This window comes from Ornithorhynchus anatinus, chromosome 16 (assembly GCF_004115215.2).
Source record: "Ornithorhynchus anatinus isolate Pmale09 chromosome 16, mOrnAna1.pri.v4, whole genome shotgun sequence".
In the NCBI taxonomy this organism is placed as follows: Eukaryota; Metazoa; Chordata; class Mammalia; order Monotremata; family Ornithorhynchidae; genus Ornithorhynchus; species Ornithorhynchus anatinus.
In genome coordinates, this window is record NC_041743.1 from 9,135,184 (window position 1) to 9,153,885 (window position 18,702).

Below are 18,702 nucleotides of genomic sequence, written 5' to 3' on the forward strand. Positions count from 1 at the left end.
ATCATCTTGGCCCTTCCTGTCTTACCTTACTGACTTCCTACTACAACCCAGCAGGCTCACTCTGCTTCTCTACCACCAACCTACTCAATGTGTCTCAGTCTTGACTATCTCACTACCAACCCCTCATGTCCTGCCTCTGGCCTGAAACTCCCTCCCCCTCCATATCTGACAGATGATCACTCTCCCCACATTAAAAGTCTTATTAAAATCCCATTTCCTCCAAGATGCCTTCCCCAGTTAAGGCCTCATTTCCCCTACTCCCTCCCCCTTGCACTTGGACTCTATAACTCTGTTATATTGTACTCGCCCAAATGTGTGGGTTTTTTTAATGGTATTTGTTAAGCGCTTACTATGTGCCTGGGACTGTACTAAGCACTGGGGTAGGTACAAGATGAGGTTGAACACAGCCCCTGCCCCACAGAAGTAAAGACAGGTCACCGAGAGAAGTATTTGGAGCCCTATGCAGATGCATACAACAATGTACAATTTTGTACTGAAAGTTAAATATAAAACTTTAAGCTCTCCCAGCCATTTGGGCATTTTAATATGTGTTTCATATTAACTGTTTGATTCAGTTTCTATTTTAAGTTCTTTCTATACTATTTGGCATAGGAGCCTGATCTTACTGAGACCTTACTCTCTGCAGAGAGCACTGTACTAAAGCTGTGCTAAAGCAGTTGGGAGAGTACAATAGAGTTAGTAAACATAATCCATAAGCTTTCAAAGGAATCCCAATGCTAAGCAGGCCTGGTTCTGCTTGATCTACAGCTAACCTCTTCTAGGGGCAATGCAAGTTAAAAATCTCTAATTCATTTATCTGGGGAGAGGCGTTTGCTGAGTTCTAGGGAAGTGCTCTATCCACTAGACCAACAGGGCTGTTCTTCAAATTACATTCATTCAATCATATTTGAGTGCTTACTGTGTGCAGAGCACTGTACTAAGTGCTTGGAAAGTACAGTTTGGCAACAGAAACAATCCCTACCCAACAATTACATCACAGTATGTCCTGCATTTGATACTTCTGAAAAGGAAATAAGCTTTCTTCTGAATATTCCAATCTTAGGCCCACTTGTTTTAGGTGAATTAGCCTAAGCAATGGATCATACACCTACCAAATCTATTGCACTCTCCCAAGCACATAATTCTATGCTCTCCACAGAGAAAGCACTCAATAAATATTAGTACTGATAGACTGAGGTATAAATCATAAGAGCAAAAATGTTACTAGTTTTATTTAGCATACTTTTCACAAGAATGGTATGTTAATGGTATGGTATGTTAAGTGAGAAAGACTTGGGAAGCAGCGTGGCTCAGTGGAAAGAGCCTGGGCTTCGGAGTCAGAGGTCATGAGTTCGACTCCTGGCTCTGCCACTTGTCAGCTGTGTGACTGTGGGCAAGTCACTTAACTTCTCTGTGCCCCAGTTAATGGGGATTAACTGTGAGCCTCACGTGGGACAGCCTGATTACCCTGTATCTACCCCAGCGCTCAGAACAGTGCTCTGCACATAGTAAGCGCTTAACAAATACCAACATTAAAGACTTTAATTTACAAATAGTCGAGGCAACATACAGTTGGAAAGCAATGAAACTCTTTTTATTGTCTGTAATAAAGTCCAGGGCTTTTAACTCAGCATACTTTCTGCTGAACGAGTAACAAGGGTGCATTCATAGTCACTGTTCTCTGCCTCCTGATGTGAAAAGGTTTAAAAGTGTTAGCTTAATTTTTAGATGGACAATAACAATAACTGGTATTTGTTAAATGGTTACTACATGCCAAGCAGGGGACCAAGTATGAAGGTGGAGACGATATTTCGATTGGGATATAGTCCCATTTCCATCGAGGGCAAATGTGTAAATGTAATTTTCTGGGTTTCATCCTAAATTAAATAACTTTCTAAAACCCCATGTTAAATCTGTCCTCAATAACAACAAAACAAAGCTCATTTTTAGGTGACCCGAGTTTTGGACAGGGATCTATGGGATGAAAGGGTAGAACAAGTCAGCAAAATGGATTAAAAACTTGTCATTTTATTTTCCTGGGTTGGCTTTGAATTGGCTTTGCCCATAGCATCTCCTCTGATCCAGAAACACACCCGCTTTTCTTAGAGCTTGATGCTTCCCTCCTAGTTGTGGTGCAATGAATGATTGTGCATTGTTGCCAATTTTCATCAAACTACACTGAAGCTGTTCACTTTAGGCACTTTCTTTGATCTCCAGTGCCCTTGGATACCAATTAGACATAATGCAGTTACACTTGTTCCTCTTCTTTTTCCATCTCTCCCTTTGTGACAAAAAACTATGGTCTCTATTCCTGTTTCCCTAGGCCAGACCATACTACTCCCCCAGCTTTCTTTTTCATATTCTCCAAGACAAAGAGACTTCCCGACTTCTCTTTCCCCTTTTCTTTGCCCACACTTTTCCACCCTCTTTCCTCCTGCAACACCTTAAGTTATGTGAGTGGCTGTTTTCAAGTTCTACTCTAGTCCGCCTAAGGTTGGATTCCGGGGCCTTTATCTCAGTTTTCCAGCTTTGTTTTTTTATTTAGATTTCTCCCACCTTCAAGTCCTATGTTGCTTGTTCTCTTTTGCCTGCAGGATATTGCCTAGATCATTTCTTCTCTTCTGTACTAAATCGTATAGTTCTCAGTCAAACCTGATTTACACTGGCCTATTGACAGGGCTGCATCGCCTTATCAAACCAAACAATTAGTGATTAGTTTCTGCTCCCTCAAAGGTTTGCCTATCTTCAGCCATTGCTCCCGGGTCAGCCCACTACTCACTCCAAACGGCAGTTGCAGTTTTGCTTAAGGGTAGGGGCAGTGAATAGGTGCTTCTGATGGTGGATCATGTGATGATACTGAACACTAGTCCAGTGTCCCCAACTAACTCCACACTCCCCTGTCTTAGGCCTCCCTTCTGCATCACCAGTGCACTTGGATCTGTTCCCCTTATTCACCCTGTCCCACAATGCTTATACAATAATCCATTTATAATTTACTTTAATACCTCTCTCCCCCTCTGGTCTGTAAGCTCCTTGTGGGCAGGTAGGTTTATACCTACTCTTCTGTACTGAACTCACAGAAGCACATAATACAGTGCCATCACAAAGTGCTTAATAAATACCATTGATTGATAAAGTCTCATCCCCCAACTCTATTTTCCCTCCCTACTGCCTCACCCATTCACTTAGTCCCATCCTTGAACACTTAGTCATTTACGCCACTTTCTAAGCACATACTTTATTCTCACTCCCTCACCTGTAATTTCTTTAATGTTTGTACCCCCTTTATTCACCACCTGCCACCCGGGGCCCAATGCAACACTTATGTACATATCCGCAATTTATATTAATGTCCGTCTCCCCCCTTTGACTATAAACTCGGTTTTGGCAGGGAATATTCCTTTTACGGTGTTGTACTCTCCCAAGTGCTTAGTACATGCCCTGCACACAATAAGTGTTCAGTAAATACAACTGATTGATTAGACTGTGAACTCCTTGAGGGGAGGGAATCGTGTCTGCCAGCTGTAGTGTATTCTGAGCCAAGCCCGGGCTCTTTCCACTGAGCCACGCGGATCCCGCCGCGAGCAGGTGGCCAAGGGGTGGGAATTTCCTCCGCCGAGGTGGGGCGGGGGGGGGTCCACCCCTAACATGGCGGCCCACGCTGGGCAGGGCCCTGAAGCGGCGCGCGCCCCCTCCCTCCCGCCCTCGAGGACGGGCTCGCGTGCGGCTCTCGCGAGAGCTGTTCGGGGGCCGGGGCCGCTCCCGCCCTGCCTCGCGCCGCGGCGGCCGCCGATGCCGCTCGTCCGTGTCAGTTGTGGGGCTGTAATGGCGGCCGGGCCGCCGCCGCCGCCTCCCCTGCCGCCGCCGCCGCCGCCCAAGTGACCCAAGGGCGGGACGACCGGAGCCGACGGACGCGGGGCGGCTCTCGTCGTCGTCGTCGGGACGGCCGGCGCCCGTCAGACCAACGCCGCCGCCTCCTCCTCCTCCTCCGCCGGGGCCGGGATGCGCCGCGGGAGCGGCGGGCGGAGGGCATCCTCTCAGGTGAGCCGCGGCCGCGCTCGTTTACTCGTTTATTTGCTCGGGCTTCTCCCACCCCGAGGGAGCCGGAGCCCGCCCGAGGGCCAAGGGAAGGGAAGGGTCCGGGGCGGGTCCCGGCCGAGGGGGCGGCCGGGGGCCTCCGGGGGCCTCCGGCCTCCTCCACCCCCTTCCCGCACCAGCCCGGGACCACCTGCCGCCGGCCCCTGTGCGGAGAGGACACTAAACCGTGCTACTTCTTGAGCCCCGACTCCGTGCCAACCCCTCTTCTAAACGCTGGGGTTGATAGAGGGGAAAGAGCGCGGGCTCAGGAGTCGGAGGGCCTGGGTTCTAATCCTCCCGGCCACCTGTCAGCTGGGTGACTTGGAGGCAAGTCACTTAACAATGTTGGTGTGTGTTAAGCGCTTACTGTGTGCACAGCACTGGCCTAAGCGATGGGGTAGATACAGCTGTGTGACCTTGGTCAAGTCACTTCTCTGTGCCTCAGTTACCTCATCTGTCAAATGGGGATTAAAACTGTGAGCCCCCCGTGGGACAGCCTGATCACCTTGTATCCCCCAGCGCTTAGAACAGTGCTTTGCACGGAGTAAGCGCTTAACAAATACCACAGTTTTACAGGGTTATCAGGTTGTCCCACGTGAGGCGCCCAGTCTTCATCCCCATTTTACAGATGAGGGAACTGAGGCCCAGAGAAGTGAAGTGACTGGCCCACATTCACACAGCTGACTAGCGGCAGAGCCGGGATTCGAACCCATGCCCTCTGACTCCCAAGCCCGGGCTCTTGCCACTGAGCCACGCTGCTTCTCTAATCTCGCAGGGCCGCAGTTCCCTCATCTGGAAAATGGGAGTGAAGCCTGGGAGTCTCACGTGGGACAATCCGATGACCCCGTATCTACCCCAGCGCATAGAACAGTGCTAGGCACATCGTAAGCGCTTAACAAATACCAACATTATGATTATTACAGGGTCATCAGGTTGTCTCTCGTGGGGCTCCCAGTCTTCACCCCCATTTTACCGATGAGGTCACGGAGAAGTGAAGTGACTGGGCCAGGGTCACTCAGCTGCTAAGTGGCGGAGTCGGGATTAGAACCCACGACCTCTGACTCCCGAGCCCGGGTTTTTCCCTCTAAACCAGGCTACTTCAGCAGCGACTGTCAGAAGTGGGAGACAGCGGCTACACCCCGTAATAGCGCAAAGAAACGAGGCCCCTCTCCCTACGTTTTTGCACCCCTTTTAGTTGGGAGACAGAAATCACGAGGAAATGAGGGGCTCCGACCGCCCCCCACCCCCGTATTCCCAGATATAATGCCCAACGTGGTCTTCCACTTGTGCAGGGGAGTCTAAAGACTTCGTTCAAACTTTTCTAATTGCTAAGGAGAGGCGGGGAAGAGGCAACATTTCATTCATTCAATCATATGTATCGAGCACTTGCTGTGTGCAGAGCACTGTACTAAGCGCTTGGAAAATGCAGTTCAGTCGTATTTATCGAGCACTTACTGTGTGCGGAGCACTGTACTAAGCACTTGGAAAATACAGTTCAGTCGTATTTATCGAGTGCTTGCCGTGTGCAGAGCTGAGTACTAGCGCTTGGAAAGTACAGTTCATTCAGTCGTATTTATCGAGCGCTTACTGTGTGCAGAGCACTGTATTAAGCACTTGGAATCTACAATTTGGCAACAGAGACAAACCCTGCCCCACAACGGGTTCACAGTCTAAAAGGGGGAGACAGACAACGAAACAGGTAGGCATCAATGCCATCAAGACAAATGGGATCATAGATATATACACATCATTAATAAAATAAATGAATAAACGGCAACAGATAGAAACAATCCCAACCACACAACGGGCTCACAGTCTAGACACTAACACATAAACAACCTGACTCTCCACGTACTAAAATGCAGCCACCCTCTCTGCAGCGATGTATTGGGATTTGCACCCCTGGAACTGATCGCTGATCAGGGGGTGCTTGCGGGTTATCTCTAAGGGGTGACCCTCTGCCGCAGTCCAGCTTGAGACACTGCATTGCCTAGGAAATGTTTTAAAGCTCCCGTCGACTAGGAAGACGGGTGATACAACTTGAGCTTTGCACCGTTTCCGCCCACTTCCAGCTGGTGAGAGTTTGGGGAATGCTGGTGATGTTTAAATGCTCAAAAGTTTTACTCTGCATTTTAAGAGTTTCAGATGGGGATGGCTGAGTGGTTTTCTGTTTAGACAATTGTAAGGCTCCGCAGACAATAGCGGCAGTTGTGTCCAAGCGGTGATGAAGTGCTGAGAGCCTTTTATTTTTTGGTGGTTAAGATATTGTTAACGAGGTGAGGACGCAGTAAACAAGGGAATATGATATGAAGTGTGTTTGCTGAGCAGATCGAGAAATATGTTAGTAATTTCCTTCTGTGTACAGTACAGAAAACTATTTTAATAGGCTGAAATGTACACATTCCATTCAGTGTTATAAAACAAGTCAGAACCACTGGCCTATCATGGTAATAAAAAAAACTCTCGGAACTTGAGCCAGAAAGGGATTTTTATTAAGAATAAACTTTCTTATGAACGAGTGGTTTCATCACCTGAATCACTAAAGCTTTAAGAACTCGTGATATGGCGCTACTCAGTATTGGCACCCTTAAAGTTCAGTGTTTAAAATGATTTCACCAACTTCGAGACAAATGTCACTTCATGATTCTCATTTGTTGATAAAGCGTTGGTGGCTTCTTTTTTCCCTTTTTCCCTATTCTTCCATTTTTTGTCAGGTTGTTTTACTGTCCATAATAAACATCTACATACCTTGTATGCCAAGTGTTCAGGAGGAAGGTTTATGTAGATATGTAAAAGTAATTGTTTATCTTCCTAGAATTATAGTATGCATGTGATTTTCCATATCTCCAATATGAGAGAATTAGTTTTGTAATTCTCCATGGCGTCTTTTGGAGTGAAAATGGAAATTTAAATGCTGTTCTTTTATAATTTTTTTCACTCAGAGCTCCATGTCCAGTGTAGTTCACATGAATTAACAGTTTTATTTATAGAAAACAAATATTCAGACCACAGTATCAACACCACAGTTGAAAAGTAACAACCTCTTTGTGATCTGTTAGAGGCTGTAGATATTAATAATTATGGATCTTAGCTCTTTCGAGTTCCTAGCGCTAGGGTAAATGTAAAATAATCAGATTGGACACAGTCTCTGTCTCAGAAGAATCATACTCTAATTAGTAGGGAGAGCACCATTTTACTGATGGGGAACCTCAAGTCACAGATGAGTTAAGGGAGGTCACAGCAGGCCATTCGCAGTCAATCAGTAGAGTTTATTGAGCATTGAAAATGTGCAGTACACTGTACTGAGTGCTTGGGTTAGTGCGATAGAATTGGCAGACAGGATCCCCACCCTTGAGGATTTTACAGTCTAATGGGGTTAAAGAGCTGGGATTAGAACTAAACTACGTGGAAGATTTCTGGGGAAGTTTACTGCTAAAGGGAGTCAACGTGAGACCCCCTTCATAGCTCAGAGACCAGCCTTACAGCTCTTCCAAGAAGTCTTCCCCCTTGCTAACCTTTCATTTACCCTCCCTATTATCTCTCACTTCTGTGCTGTTTATGCACTTGGGACTCCTTAAGCACTTTGCTACCCAGCCCACTGCCAGCCTTACAGGATTTATGTACATATCCTTATACTCTGCTTCTTCCTCATCTATCATTCTAATGTCTGTCTTCCCCACTAGACTTGTAAGCGCCTTGAGAGCAGGGATATCATCTACCAACTTCATTGTATTATACTCTCCCAAACACTTAATGCAGTACTCTGCACACAACAAGCACTCAAATAATTTTTATTGACCAATGTGATTTTAGTAGGGTTTTGAAGATCGGGAGAGTCCTTTATGTAATCCCTGTAAATTTTTTTTGGGGGGCTGAAAATACTTAAAGCAAAGAGTTTAGGAGAAATCATTAAGTGAAAATAGATGGCTAAGATTTTTTCTTCAGTGTATTACAGTAGTGCAAAAGTTATTTGGCCCATTTAAAAATTACATTTCTGGTGGTTCTTCTCTTACATCTACCAGTTCTAGGGTGTTTAAATTTTTCAGCCAGATGCAGTTGAAACTTTGAAACCTTTATATCTACTACATTAATTTAGATGTCAAAAATCTATCCTGTTCTTGCCCCTCTTCCTTCCTCCCCTGCCCGCTCCCTTCCAAGAGGAGCTGTGAAAGGGCTGCCGAGAGAGTTTCTCACTGCTTTCTCCCTTACCAGCCAACTAGTCCCTCAAGCTCCCTGACTGCCAGGCTGTTTCCCCCTTCTGCTCTTGTAGAGCAGGGCCACTGGGCTAAAGGAGGCTATAAACACTGCTTTCTTCACTGCCACTTACATTTGCCCCTCTCCCTGAGATGTGGACAACTATTTAGATTGATGGGCCTCTTACTAAGTTATTTCAAACCTGTGCAGTTATTATCATTATTATTATGGTATTTTTTAAGCCCTTACAGCGTGACGAGCACTGTTCTAAGTGCTCCGGTTGTAGATGCAAGTTAATCAGGTTGGACACAGTCCTTGTCCCACTTGGGGCTCACAGTCTAAGTAGAAAGGAGACCAAGTATTTAATCCCCATTTTACAGTCGAGGAAACTGAGGCACAAGAAAAGTGATTTGCCCAAAGTCACATAGCAGGTAACTGGCAGAGCTGGAGTTAGAACACAGGTCCTTTGACTCCCAGGCCTATGCTTTTCCCTCTAGACCGTGCCGCTTTTCACAGACTTCATACACAAACTTCTCTGGCTCTTGTGGTGAGGTGCCGGCTAAGAGGTGGAAGCAGCTTTACTTACTTCTGCTTGCCGAGGCTACTGTCCCCGAGTCCTGCTACTCAAAGCAGTCAGCAAAGTGGTGGTCCCCAGGATCTCCAATTTCTAGTAATTATGGCTGCAGCACTGCTAGCCTGTAAGTTCTTGGTGGGCAGAGATCGGGTCTACCAACTCTACTGGCCTCTCTCCAAGCAGTTAGTACATTGTTCTGCACCAAGTAAACAATCGGTAAATACCACTGATTGATTTTACAGGGTTCACTCAAACTCAGAGGAGCCCAGATAGAACAGGATTTACTATCTATTTTGCACTTGGAACTGCTTCTGCAGCCAAAGCTAAGGCCACTTCCATCATCAACCGTGGGTCACGGGTCAGAGTTAGCTACTTGATGGGCTTCTTAAGACTCACAGGCTAAATTTGCTCACCCTGCTCTCTACCCCCAAGTTGCTTCTCTGCGTTTCTCTGTGACCACCAAAAAGTTGCTCGAGTCCACTCTAGAGTTAATTTTATGCATCACCAAATCCTAATTATCTATTACTCTTCTCCTTTATTACTGGACCTTTGTTTCTTAATTGTAATTACTGTTCACCCTTGTAACCTGTTCAAGGATGTGGTTCTTATTAACGTTTCCAAGGAATTCATTCGTGTAGTGGCTGCGAGCCACCACTGGGTTGCATGCCCATTACATCAGTTGGGTCTACTGGGGTGCATGCCCATCAAATCAATTGGTTTAGTAATTCATTTTAATAAATGTATAAAGCAAGACTTACCGTCCCCTAGTAGGAAATGCATTATGGGTGTCTTTTAAGGAGGAGTGTTGCCAAGGCTCAACAAATGTAGCTTAGTTCAAATCAAACAAAATTCATACCCATCATTTTGTTTATGTCAATTTGGCATTCCTGTTTGCTGTCTTACTGCTATTCTTTTCTGTATCCAGCTATGCATACTAATCTACACATGGAATTAAAAGCCAGCTCAATGATCAACCTTGATTGCTCACTGTCACTGTTGCAGACAGTGGGGTGTGTTAAACTGTGGGTATAGTCATTTCAAAATCATACTTAGTTCTGCGTTACAGAGCAGGGGTTTTTTCCCCTGATATTTTGGGATGGTTAAACTCTTGTGACTTTATGTGGATTGTGTTAAACTGTGGATATAGTCATTTCAAAATCATACTTATTTCTATGCTTTACAGTGCAGGAGTTTTTTTCTGATATTTTGGGATGGTTAAACTCCTGACTTTATGTGGTCAGAAGATCTTTTCTTCTTTGTGATCCTACTTGCACCTAAAGATTTGGATTCTGATACTCAGATTGAAGGTTAATCTAAATGCCATATAATAATAACAGTGGTATTTGTTAAGCACTTTCTATGCCAGGCACTCTACTAAGTGCTGGGGTGGGTACAAGCAAATTGGGTTGGACCCTGTCCCTTATAACCCTCACAGTCTTAATCCCCATTTTACGGGTGAGGTAACTGAGGCACCGAGAAGAGAAGTGACTTGCCCAAGGCCACACAGCACTCAAGTGGCAGAGCCAGGATTAGAACCATGACCTTCTGACTCCCAGGCCTGTGCTCTATCCACTAGCCATGCTGACATTCCAGTCTTGGCTTCTAGACTGTAATCTTCCTCTAGATTCTAAACTTCTTATGGGCAGGGAATGTGTCTTCCAGTTCCATTATACTCTCCTAAGTGCTTTGACCATCATCCCCCCCACCTTCAAAGCCTTATTAAAATCACATCTTAACCTTCCCTGCTGCCTCTTCCACCTGCGTCACCCTTGCACTTGGGTTTGTACTCTTTAAACACTTGATATTCACCCCACTCTCAGCCCCACAGCACCTATGCACATAATTGTAATTTAATGTTTTGTCTCTTCCTCTGGACGGTAAGCTCTCTTTGTGGGCAGGGAACTTGTCTGCCAACTCTGTTGTATTATACTCTCCTAGATGCTTAGTGCTCTGGACAGTAAGCGCTCAATAAATTCCATTGATTGATTTTTTTTTTAATGGTGCTTGCTAAGTGCTTACTGTATGCCAGGCACTGTACTAAGTGCTGGGGTAGACACAAGCCAGTCAGGTTGGACACCGTCCATGTGCCACATTGGACTCACAATCTTAAACCCCGTTTTACACAAGAGGTAACTTGAGGCACAGAGAAGTGAAGCGCAGAAAAGTGGTGGAGCTGGGATTATAACCCAGGTCCTTCTGACTCCTAGGCCCATGTTTTATCCACTAGGCTATGTTACTTCTTGATTGATTGATTTTTGTCTCTTCTTATAAGATGTTTTGACATCAGCATGAGAATTATCTTTGCAAATAAGTTTAATATATGTTTTGTTAACATTTTCAATAAAGTACAAGCCTGCAAATAATAGAAGTTGCTTTCTACTTAGGACTGGTTCCTAAAAAATGGGCCCTGGAGATTGAAGTCAGCAAGAAGTTACTGTTGCCAAAGCCATTGTTCTTGCTCTAATCATGATCATTTTCCTCAGTCTCTTACAGGCAGAGAGTACCTGACTCATGTCCTCTCTGGTCTCCTCCTTCTACCTGCTGGGGCCAGGATTTTCCAAACAGGTGTTTGGATAATTGGTTTTGTGTGGCCTGACACAAAACAGTAAGGACTAGAACAAAACACACAATTACAATGTTTACTTGTTTCCATGGCAACCCTTGAAAATAATAAACCTCACCATTTTCTCTGACCTTCTATAGACTTGGGACACACCAGAATGACATTTAGGAATTCAGGACCTATTAGTTGATTCCAAAGCTATAACTTTTAAACTGTCTACCCAGAAACAATACCTATGCCACAGTTTATTCAGCCAAACCAGGAGCTTCAATAAACTGCTAGAATTTTCAGTATCTGATGCACTACTCTCAAATATCCTAATCTTATTCCCACTATCCACTAAACTCCCTGGCAATCTTTAAGCTTTTGGGGTTTGTTTTTTTTTTGCCATTTCCCCAAGCCTTAGTAAAAGACAAGGGACTGAACTGGTTGGAGGATTTTCAGCTCTGGCTGGGCGCATCTCTTTCCTTTCCAAACGCACCTGTAAATCAGGAAGGGCAGGAATCACTCTACATTATCTGAATTAACCTCAACCCCAATTACTAAATTAACCAGCTTTCTTATTTGAAGGGGTGGAGTAATAGGAGAGAAAATGTTTGCTTTGAAGTGGTCATCTCTTTTATTTTATTTGCCCAATATGGAAACCATATTTCCTAGTCATTAGTCATAGTTAAAAGTATAGTTCTATAGTTGAGATGTCTAGGGCAGATAGAGATTTCATGGTTCAGACTTACTTGCTTTCTTGGCTTTAATGCATATTGATCTCTTCCTTAATATTTCTTGTTGGTTTTGTATATTTATTTACATTACTGAGAATTTAAAAACATAAGTGTAATTCATTGTTGGAGCAAATTGTTGTCCATTTTATCTCCCAAGCATTTATTCCAGTGCTCTGCACAGAATAAGTACTCAATAAATACCATTGTTTATGTGGGACTTTTGGTTCATTTTAATATAGATTTTGGCTACTTTTGTATAAAGCGAAACATTACTTCATTTACAACTTTCTCCTCACCTTCAAATCCTTATTAAAATCACATCCCTTCCAAGAGACTTTCTCCGACTAAACCCCCATTTCCCCTACTCCGTCTCCCTTCTTTGTCGCATGTGCTCATGGACCTGTACCCCTTAACCATCCCCACCCTAAGCCCCACAGCATTTATGCATGTATCCATAATTTATTTTAATATTTGTCTCCCTCTCTAGACTGTAGGCTTCTGGTGGGCAAGGAGTGTGTTTACCAATCTGTTGTATTATACTCTCCCCAATGCTTTGTAGTAGTACACTTTGCACATAGTAAGCGCTCAGTATATACCATTGTTTGATTTATTGAATGAATGGTAAGAGTAAGGCCTTAGCAAAGAAATTTGAGTTTCCAAAGTGGTCTTGAATATCCAAGTTTTGTACCTAGTTTTGCTTTTTTCAGTGGTATTTGTTAAGTGTTTACTAGATGCCAGGCACTGTACTAAGCACTGGGGTGGATACAAAGCATTCAGGTAGGACACAGTCCAGGTCCTACATGGGGCTCTCAATCTTAATCCCCATTTTGCAGTTCCGGTAACTGAGATATAGAGAAGTGAAGTGACTTGCCCAAGGTCACACAGCAGTGTCACCGGCCCGAATCAGCCACCAAGTAACTTGTGAATTTGCTGATCGGTGGTTGGAAGTGGATTCACAGACTCATTCATTCAGTCATATTTATTGAGCATTTACTACGTGCAGAGCAGTTAATTAAGCACTTGGGAGAGTACGGTACAACAGTAAACAGACACATGCCGTGCCCATAACGAACTTACAGTCTAGATTCGAGGGTTATGGGTGATTGAAGAAGGTCTGTTAATGTGATAGCACAAAGAACGTGAGATAGGAAACCCTCAGGAGCAAATTTATTCCTAAGATAATAAGCAGTAAGTACATTGGTCAGCATGGTACCCCACTTCTAGCAGGTGGTAAAAGTGGGAAGAAGGCACCTCACAAACCACCCCAAACGGGCTACCTTTCAAATGAGTTGCCCCAGTCGGGCGTACCCCTCAGATTTACAACCGCAGGTGGGCTACCCCTCACACGAGTAACCCCAAACGGGCTTCCTTTCAGGTTCCCGGGTCAAGTTCCCAGAATACTCAGTGCACCTAGTTCTAACGAGGAGGTCTGATTGATCTCTCGGCGCCAGATACCACACAGCGTCTAGCAGAGTGAGCATCCCCGACTCTGGGGAGAGGAGATTCATCTCATCGTGTGACACAGTGCTAACCTACTATCAGGAGTTTGTGGAGACCCCTCACAGATAGACCTTGGTACTTCTCGATCCTCTTCCTTTCCATTGGCCATATTTGGGGTCAAAGAGGATGGTGGGACAAGACCCATCTCAGTTTTCCCATTCCAGTCTGTCTGGCCTTTTTGCGCACTCAGGCCCCTCTGGGGTCAGTAGCACGGGAGCTATGGAAAGTGTTAATGCTTCCTACCACTCACTGACAACCCCATTGGTGCTAGTGAGCTAAGCTTTTCAGCTTAACCAGGGGGTGACCACTCACAGGCAGACAAGAGGTGGAGCCAGGATCAGAACCCAGGTCTTGTGGCTCCCAGGCTCTTTCCACTAGGCCACATGGCTTCTCAAAGAAAAAAAGGAATCTGACATATCCAGGCCTCAAGGTGCTGAAATAACATCCGTCATCGGTGACAATTAAAGCATGCATATTAATTTCTTCAGAGAAACTTAGTTCACAGGTATCCTTTATTATGTTTTCAATTTTGAATGCCTAGTAAAGATCTTATTGAACATTGGTGGAGGTGGTCTTAAAGATAAGAGAGTATCCCAAGTGAGACATAACCTTAGACGTTTGAGAGAGAGAAAAAGAAATCTGTATTGATTGATTTAAACAGTGGACCATAAAGAACAAAGGAAGTGAAGAGTAGTGGAAGGAAAAGAGGAATTTAGGCAACTTGCTAAAAATGGGTGAATACCAAATAAAGGAAAGGAAACAGGGGATAAAGAACAAAGGAAAAATGTCAGAGATATTAGCAAACTAGAGAGCTCTATAAAATGCAAAATTAGAAATAGGATTTAAAAAGTCTTTACCTTGGAAAAAAATTTAAGATAATTTTCTTTAATGAAATGTTTTTATCAGATGATTTTTGTTAACCCCTTTTTAAATGCAAAAGCCAATAAAGGATTGCTGAAAATATTTTATATCTGCAACTGACTTTTGATATTGGAATGCATTTTGGAATGTTTCACAACTGCTTGGGAGAGAAGGCATTGGGGAAATTAAACCATTATTACTTTGTTGAACATATTATCAAGGTTTGATATTGATAAATGAGGCTCTTTTGGTAGGTAACTCTTTTTTCCCCAAAATGTGCAATTATAACCCTTGTGAGTTTTAAATTAGTTAATTACAGTGGAACTCTGAAAGCTTGGGAGTATTTTTTTTGTATACATACAGCAGAACAGTAACTTAAAAAGCAATCTTATCTATTATATTTGATGGTTTGTAGGTCTAAAACAGCACACTAAAGGTGCCCACCCAGTCTGATGTGAGGAATCCCCCTTCTATATTCTAAGCAGTGAGGTCTAAGGGAAAGCACCTAACAATGATGCTAATAATTGTGGCATTTGTTAAGCACTTACTCTGTGGCAGGCACTGTACTAAAGCACTGGGTTGGATAGCAAATTGGGTTGGACACAGTCCCTGTCCTACATGAGGTTCACATTCTCAATCCCCATTTTACAGGTGAGGGAACTGAGGCATAGAGAAATGAAGTGACATGCCCAAGGCCACACATCAGAAAAGTGGTGGAGCTGGGATTAGAACCCATGACATTATGACTTCCAGGCCTGAGCTCTATGTACTACGCCTTGCTGCTGGTCCCGGGGGATTAATTTATTTATTTATTTAGTTGGTTTTTTAAATAAAAAAGTTTAATCAACTTTTTTTAATCTAAAAGTTTTGGAAAAACCAGCAGAAGTCAGTGATTTGTTAACATATTTTACAAACAAAAATTGTTTTCTGATTTTTCATAAAGACTGTCATTTTCAGTACTTATTTTCATCAAAATTTTGGTCTTTAAATCAGAGCATTTGTAATTGCAGGTAAATTGGCAAGATGTGGAATGGCAAATCGAGGGAGGTGCCTTTTCCAAACCCAAGGAGCTCTCAAGGCAAGGATGCTGTCCAAGGTATGGGATGCTTTTCTTCTGTCATTGAACTTTGCAAAAAAACTGTATCTCAATCTGTTAAACTTTTGTGATATGCTATTCAAAATAATCTCACATGCATTATTCTTAAAATTAAATATCCAGTATTGTTTATTTTAGGATTGCAAATTTATTACTGCCAACTAATAGCTTTATTTTTTCATATTGGTTTCATAGTTTTTTCATCAATCAATGGATATTAATTGATTGCTTACTGTGGGCAGTAGAGCACTGTACTCAGTGCTTGGGAGAAGAGAATTTAATAAGTCAGTAGAGCTTGTAGGGGGAGACAGACATTAAAATAAGTTACAGAGAGGGATCTATACATAAATACTTTGGGGATGGGGTGAATGTAAAAGTGCTTAGGGGGGCACAGACCCAAATGTGTAGGGGACACAGAGGGGCAAATAGGGTGGAGAAATGAGAGGTTACTTGGGGAAGGCCTATTGGAGATTTGATTTTAGTAGGGTAGGAGAGTCAGAGAGGAGGCTGATGCACTAGTCAAGGGGGATATGTAATAAGCTCGGACCAGTACGGTAGCTGTTTGGATGGAGAGGAAGGAGGAGATTGTAAGGATGTTGGGTTCTTTTTGCTCTTTTCCCTTTGACACCTGCCTTCATTTTCACTTTTAGCACAGAGGCTTATTGCCTTTGGTACAAAGCAGTTCAAAGGGAACAAGCAGGGGATGAAAAATCAGCTTTCTGGAGTATTAAAAGAGGAGAAATGGAAACTGATGTGCCAGTTTTAAAGACTTATTTTTTTAAAAAAAATTTCAAAGTATCCTAACCCTGGTTTTTCTTTAGTGGAACCGATGCAAGGCGGAGATTCTTAAGTCATTTCAGTAACAGCAGTTACACTCATTCAGCTCCTTGAGGGGAGGGAACATGTCTAAGAGCTCTGTTGTACTGTACTCTCCCAAGTGCTTAGAACAGTGCTCCACATACAGTAAGCACTCAAATTGCACTAATTTAACAACAATCCATTTTGTAATTTATAATGCAGAAATAAGGTTTTTAGCACAAGTAATAGTGTAGTTAATAGTTTGAGTGTGAGAATGCTCTCCAGTCTTCTTCTCCTTGCAATCCCTTTCCCCTTACAATCCCTTTTCCGCCAATGCGCTTTTCCCCAGATATTTTCCTAAATCTTAGTTATCTAATTACTCTCTTCCATGGGAGTTTTCCACATTTTTTGCAGGTCCTTTCCCCCTGAATACTCCTTCCTTTCTTTTCATATATCCCAGGTAAAAGGTCACTAGGGTAAATAAAATGTAATCTGGAAGGAAGAGGGAATTCTGAGGAAGCTGGGAGTTGAGAGTATTTGAAGAAATGGGGTCCTTGATAGGTGGAAGGGAGTCTAGTGGCAGAATGAGTTTGAGGAGTGAGAACACCTGGGAAAAAGGAAAACCTGGGCTAAGATCAGGGATTTCCACTAGTAGGTATGTAGAAAATTTAAATGAGACCTATACTTGTTTGATATTCATACATATTCCCATCTATCTCTTTATAATATACAAGTACCAAAGCATGAAAGTATATTGGAAAATCTTCAGTTCTCTTTGATATATGTACAGTGTAAGCAAATATATTTACCAAAGCGGTTTCAAATTTGAGTTTTATATCTTTAAAATGAATGCTCCTTTGGAGCTCAAACTGCAAGTTGCCTATCATTGATATTGCTGTTTGAGAATTTTGTTCTTTTAAAGAATCCAAATGTATTTGCAGAAGAGAATCAAAGAAATCATAAAAAGTGTATTGAGAACTAACAGAAAGGTTACTAGAAATGGCTGTCTTCATTTAAAATAAAATATAGATTAATTCCATATGCATAGCTGTTTACATTTTTTTTTGCATGGATAATGATGAAATAGAAAATCTTATTTCAATATTTTCATATCCAGCAGATATAGCATCATTGGATGCCCTTTCTCAAGCTAAGGCTACAGTAAGTGTTCAGAACTTTTTTTTCTTCCTGATATGAAATGAATACTGTTGTGGGTTGTTGTTTTTTTTAAATACTTGTTTTTCATAAAACATTTATTTTGCAAATTAGCAGAGATGTATTTTTGTTTTTCATTTTGCTAGTTGTGTTGTCTTGCCTACTGTGAGCCCTTTGTGGGACTGGGACTGTGTCCAAGATTATTATCTCATATCTACCCCTGTACTTAGTACAGTGCTTGGCACATAGTAAGTGCTTAGCAAATGTTGTTGTTGTTGTTGTTACTATTGCTTTGGATAATTGATATAGAAATAACTTGAAATGAAAAATGTTCCATATAGAAGATTTTAGGAAATGGTCTACCTGGATTAACAGTTGGGACAGCTCGCATTCCTATGTCGGATGAGTTTGCACAGTTTCTGTTGTGCATTTGTAACTAATAAAATGGAATTTGTTTTGGGAGGTTTGAAAATTGGAAAACCGATCTCAGATTTAGAGACTGGAGAGGCTTTAGAGGGGATGGAATTACTGACTAGCCACAAGGATAAGAAGAAAGAGTTTTTTCCTTTGTGGCTTCTGAATTGCTACCTAAGGTGGCTCTCCTTTTTGTTGTAATAGCAGGCTTCCTTCTAAAAACTCTCATCAGAAGGAATGTGTTGCAGAAGAGTCAGAGAATCCTCCTAAATCTGATGTCTACTCAGAAAGGTGCTCTTTTCTACTACCTGCAAATGTCTTTAAAGAAGTTTATATTTCTCAGTTGTTTGTAAACATCTTTCTTATGTATCATTCCTTGCTTCTAGTGTCCTGTTTGATGTACTGCTATTTTCATATCTTCTGTCCTGAACACTTTTTATGATAATTTCTTTTTCCAAAAGCATCAGTTGGCTACAGTCAGAACATAAGGACAAAATTTAAGTTTGCTATGAAAGGCATTGGAAATGTTAAAGTGTATTGAGATATAAAGTTGAATTTAAGACTTTTATGAAACTCTGTTTTGACTTGCAGTGTTTTTGTTACTCTGAAATACAAAGACTGTATCTCTTGGCAAGGACTTGGAAAGAAATCAGTTGTATTTATTGAGTGCTTACTGTGTGCAGAGCACTGAACTAATTGCTTGGGAAAGTACAGTGTAACAATATAGCAGGCACATTCCCTGCCCACAATG

The 18,702-nt window shown here is 42.7% G+C and overlaps 1 protein-coding gene across 5 annotated transcripts in view; it reads left to right on the forward strand.

Annotated features, from left to right (window-relative positions):
* The window catches only part of CEP350 (centrosomal protein 350), a 96,819-nt gene that overhangs the window by 6,980 nt on the left and 71,137 nt on the right, over positions 1-18,702 (forward strand). For 2 of the 5 annotated variants that reach the window (XM_029081156.2, XM_029081159.2), the window contains exons 5-6: positions 15,499-15,584; positions 17,503-17,543. In XM_029081156.2, coding sequence (XP_028936989.1) covers positions 15,512-15,584; positions 17,503-17,543 — 114 coding nt within the window. In that variant the 5' untranslated portion in view covers positions 15,499-15,511. Of the gene's footprint in view, positions 1-3,855; positions 4,042-15,498; positions 15,585-17,499; positions 17,544-18,155; positions 18,243-18,702 lie in introns of those variants that run through there. The other 3 variants (XM_029081155.2, XM_029081157.2, XM_029081158.1) reach the window with 3 other exon arrangements.